This window comes from Nannospalax galili, unplaced genomic scaffold (genome assembly GCF_000622305.1).
Source record: "Nannospalax galili isolate Female #2095 unplaced genomic scaffold, S.galili_v1.0 scaffold1855, whole genome shotgun sequence".
Lineage (NCBI taxonomy): Eukaryota > Metazoa > Chordata > Mammalia > Rodentia > Spalacidae > Nannospalax > Nannospalax galili.
Window position 1 is genome coordinate 237,345 of NW_008336072.1, and position 5,236 is coordinate 242,580.

Sequence of the window (5,236 nt, forward strand, 5' to 3'; positions counted from 1 at the left end):
GAGGTGCGTCGGGTGCATGGATTGTGCTCGGGCGCCGGGCTCGGGCTCCGGCTCCGGCCCATGGCGCCGTCCCCGCCGCCCGTGCTGCCCGCGCTGGTGTTCCTGGCCGCTGCCGCCGCCTTGCCGGCTCTGGGGCTGCAGGCGGCCGCCTGGGAGATGCGGGTGCCGGGAGGAGCGCGCGCCTTTGCCCTTGGGCCGGGCTGGACCTTCAGGTCGGACACCACGCGCGCGCCCAGGGAGTTGCTGGACGTGTCCGGCCCATGGCGCCGTCCCCGCCGCCCGTGCTGCCCGCGCTGGTGTTCCTGGCCGCTGCCGCCGCCTTGCCGGCTCTGGGGCTGCAGGCGGCCGCCTGGGAGATGCGGGTGCCGGGAGGAGCGCGCGCCTTTGCCCTTGGGCCGGGCTGGACCTTCAGGTCGGACACCACGCGCGCGCCCAGGGAGTTGCTGGACGTGAGCCGCCCCGGAGGGCCGGGAGCGGGGATCCGGGGCTGTGCGCGCCTGGCGGGGCGGCCGCTGCCACTGCAGGTCCGCGTGGCCGCCGGCGGTGCCCCGACGGCGCTCAGCCGGGCACCGAGGGCGCGCATCTACGCTGCCCGCTGTCGGGCCCGGCTGCGGCGCCGATTAACCCGGGGCGCGGAGCCGCGCTCTCCCGCCGTCCTCTCGGTGCCCGGGCTCGGCGAGGCGTTCTGCTTCCCGGCCCCGGGCGGCGGCACGGTCTTCACCACCTTGCCCTTCTGCAGCTGCCCGCTGCACCTCGCGCCCCGGTGGTGCCGGCGCGGACGCAGCTGCCCGCCGGCCGGGCTGCGCCTGCTGTGCGCCCTGCGGCGTGGGGCCGACGCCATCTGGGTGGAGCTGGAGCTGGAGCTGGAGGCCACCCCCGGGACGCCCGCGGTGTCGCCGCCGCTGCCCCAGGCCCGGACGAAGGTGGCGAGACGGTCCCGGAGGGGCGCGGGCAGCAGCACCAGCCCGCAGTTCCCATTGCCCAGCTACCAGGTGTCGGTGCCCGAGAACGAGCCCGCGGGCACCGCGGTCATCGAGCTGCGTGCGCACGACCCGGACGAGGGCGAAGCGGGCCGCCTGAGTTACCAGATGGAGGCGCTGTTCGATGAGCGCTCCAGTGGGTACTTCCTCATCGATGCGGCCACGGGCGCCGTGACCACCGCTCGCGCTCTGGACCGCGAGACCAAGGATACCCACGTACTCAAGGTCAGTGCGGTGGACCACGGCTCCCCGCGGCGCTCAGCTGCCACCTACCTCACCGTGACAGTCAGCGACACCAACGACCACAGCCCTGTTTTTGAGCAGTCTGAGTATCGGGAGCGCGTGCGAGAGAACCTGGAGGTGGGCTATGAGGTGCTGACCATACGTGCCACCGATGGTGATGCGCCTTCCAACGCCAATATGCGCTACCGCCTGCTGGAGGGTGCAGGTGGGGTCTTCGAGATAGATGCACGTTCCGGGGTGGTGCGCACCCGAGCTGTGGTGGACAGGGAGGAGGCAGCTGACTACCAGCTGCTGGTGGAGGCAAACGACCAGGGCCGAAATCCAGGACCACTCAGTGCCTCCGCCACCGTGCACATCGTGGTGGAGGACGAGAATGACAATTACCCTCAGTTCAGTGAGAAGCGCTACGTGGTCCAAGTCCCTGAAGATGTGCCTGTCAACACTGCTGTGCTGCGAGTTCAGGCCACTGACCGGGACCAGGGCCAGAACGCAGCTATACACTACAGCATCGTCAGTGGGAACCTGAAGGGGCAGTTCTACTTGCACTCCCTTAGCGGGAGCTTGGATGTCATCAACCCCCTGGACTTCGAGGCCATCCGGGAGTACACCTTGCGCATCAAGGCCCAGGATGGGGGTCGGCCGCCTCTCATTAATTCTTCAGGACTGGTCTCAGTGCAGGTGTTAGATGTGAATGACAACGCGCCCATCTTTGTGAGCAGCCCCTTTCAGGCTGCGGTGCTGGAGAATGTGCCCCTGGGCCACTCTGTGCTACACATCCAGGCGGTGGATGCAGATGCTGGTGAGAATGCTCGACTCCGCTACCGTCTGGTGGACACAGCCTCAACTCTCTTGGGGGGCAGCAGTTCTGGCTCTGAGGATCCTTCCTCTGCTTCAGACTTCCCCTTCCAGATTCACAATAGCTCCGGATGGATTACTGTGTGTGGGGAGTTGGACCGGGAGGAGGTGGAACACTACAGCTTTGGGGTGGAAGCTGTGGACCACGGCTCACCACCCATGAGCTCCTCGGCCAGTGTGTCCATCACAGTGCTGGATGTAAACGATAATGACCCAGTGTTCACACAGCCTGTGTACGAGCTGCGGTTGAATGAGGATGCAGCCGTGGGGAGCAGTGTGCTGACCCTGAGAGCCCGGGACCGTGATGCCAACAGTGTGATCACTTACCAGCTGACAGGCGGCAACACTCGGAACCGCTTTGCACTTAGCAGCCAGAGTGGTGGTGGGCTCATCACCCTGGCACTGCCCCTGGACTACAAGCAGGAGAGGCAGTATGTGCTGGCTGTGACCGCGTCAGATGGTACGCGTTCACACACTGCACAGGTCTTTATCAATGTCACCGATGCCAACACCCACAGGCCAGTCTTCCAGAGCTCCCACTACACAGTCAGCGTCAGTGAGGACCGGCCTGTAGGCACCTCCATTGCCACCATCAGTGCCACAGATGAAGATACAGGGGAAAACGCACGCATCACCTATGTGCTAGAGGACCCAGTGCCACAGTTCCGCATTGACCCGGACACAGGCACCATCTACACCATGACAGAGCTGGACTATGAGGACCAGGCTGCCTATACACTGGCCATCACAGCTCAGGACAATGGCATCCCTCAGAAGTCCGACACCACCTCTCTGGAGATCCTCATCTTAGATGCCAATGACAATGTGCCTAGGTTCCTTCGGGATTTCTACCAGGGTTCTGTCTTTGAGGATGCTCCTCCGTCTACCAGTGTCCTCCAGATCTCTGCCACCGACCGGGACTCAGGCCCCAATGGCCGCCTTCAGTATACATTCCAGGGCGGGGATGATGGTGATGGGGACTTCTATATTGAGCCCACCTCTGGTGTGATCCGCACCCAGCGCCGGCTGGACCGAGAAAATGTGGCTGTGTACAACCTTCGGGCTCTGGCTGTGGATCGGGGCAACCCAGCTCCCCTTACTGCCTCAGTGGAAATCCAGGTGACCGTCTTGGACATTAATGACAACCCCCCTGTGTTTGAGAGGGATGAACTCGAGCTCTTTGTACAGGAGAACAGCCCTGTGGGGTCAGTGGTGGCGAGGATTCAGGCCAACGACCCTGACGAAGGTCCCAATGCCCAGATCATGTATCAGATCGTGGAGGGCAATGTGCCTGAGGTCTTCCAGTTGGACCTGCTGAGTGGAGACCTGCGTGCCCTGGTCGAGCTGGACTTTGAGGTTAGGAGGGACTATGTGTTGGTGGTGCAGGCCACGTCTGCTCCTCTGGTGAGCCGGGCCACAGTGCACATCCGACTCCTGGACCAGAATGACAACCCACCAGAGCTGCCAGACTTCCAGATCCTCTTCAACAACTATGTCACCAATAAGTCCAACAGCTTCCCCAGTGGTGTGATTGGCCGCATCCCAGCCCGTGACCCTGACCTGTCCGACAGCCTCAACTACACCTTTCTGCAGGGCAACGAGCTGAGCCTGTTGCTGCTGGATCCTGCCACTGGTGAGCTGCAGCTCAGCCGGGATCTGGACAACAACCGGCCGCTGGAGGCACTCATGGAGGTGTCTGTGTCTGGTGAGTGGCCTGGGGGTGGGGAGGAGCTGCTCCTGTGGGCCTCCTCGAGAGCCGTAGGGACCTGCCAATGAGCCCACCTGGCATGCCTAGGCCCTTTGGGCATGGCCTGGGCAACACGCCCTGCACTTGCTACTGTGTTTGGTTGCATGCTGGGGGTGTTCTCTCCACAGAGGAGAAGGAGAAGGAAGGGGGAGAGGGGAGGAGGAGGGGGAGGAGGAAGAGGGGAGAAGCGGGGAGAGGAGGAGGCCCGAGTTGCTTCACTCAGCAGGTTTGCAGGGAGCAGGACGGGGCTTCTTCAAGTTCAAATGCAAGACTTCTTTGAGCTTTTTCCCAAACCATGCTGTTAAACCTGGCCTCGGGCGATCTGAGTTGTCTGGTTGCACTGATGCTCTTCAGCAAACCTGCCACATGCACGACTGTCTAGAAGGATCAGAGGTCACTCCCTGCTCCATGTGCCAATTAGTTCCCGGGTGGGACTGTTGGAAATTGCTGGATGGTCCCTGAGTCACCCTGTAATATGGCTGGTGTTCCCTTGGTCTGACTTTTCTGTCTCCTCCAGATAATAACAATCGGCTTGTGTGTGCTGCCTCTGAGGTGGCTCTTTGAAAAGCACAGCCCTGTTTGATCTCTGCTCTGGCCCCTGGACTCGGGCTTATAATTTGGGAGTTTGTTCAGAGGCTGCCCTCTGAACGACGTAGTGTGAGAACCAGTGTTCTTGCTCTGGGGTTGGGGGATGGGGGATGGGCAGAAGGGAGAGGAAGTGTCAACTCTGCCACCATGGGCTTGGCAGCAGACGCCCCCCTTCCCCCGGTGTGCCAGGACCTGTGGTGCTGGGAGACCCAGAGGAGAGAGGGTTGGGCTGGGGACGGGGACAATGAAAGGGTCCCTGGTGCTTCTCCAAGGAGCCCTGTCTGCCTGCTGTTCATGGGGTGTGCATGTGATCAGTTGGTGCAGAGAGCTGACCTGCGTGCCAGGGAGGAGGGCTCAGGGCTGTGAAGCACCGGAGCAGTAAGTTAAGGGATGTGGTATTGCTGTGTACCTGGGGGAAACTGAGTCAGTCTTGCTGCCCTTTGGGCTGTTGATTCTTACATAGAAGGGGCTAGGTGTGAAAAACACCCAGCTCAGGTGATCTCTTGATACCATCCAGGACTTTGGGGCTCGGTTCTGAAGCAGTGTGGTGACTCAGCATGGGTTTGGTCACAATCTGTCTATGGGCGAGGAAGGGAAGATTATAGAGTATGCTTTTGGGGGAGATCGTTAACCAGGGTTGTGGCTGCTCCTGGTGGACCCTCTTCCCTATACATCTATCTGTGCTAGGAAAAGCAGAGCAGACATTTTGGCTTGCATAAGAACAACTGGACAGAATGGTAGGGCTTAGATTTGTGTGTGTATGGGGATGCACTATACGGTCATGGGAGCAGGTCCATGCTGGGCGTGGGCCATTTGTGTGTCT

General features: G+C 61.6%; 1 protein-coding gene across 1 annotated transcript; it reads left to right on the forward strand.

Annotated features, from left to right (window-relative positions):
* The first annotated feature begins 260 nt into the window (after window positions 1–260).
* LOC103732301 (cadherin EGF LAG seven-pass G-type receptor 1-like) lies at window positions 261–3,854 on the forward strand. The gene has a single exon (XM_008830855.1). It carries the CDS (start codon window positions 261–263, stop codon window positions 3,852–3,854), a length of 3,594 nt encoding a protein of 1,197 aa, XP_008829077.1.
* The last annotated feature ends 1,382 nt before the right edge of the window (window positions 3,855–5,236 follow it).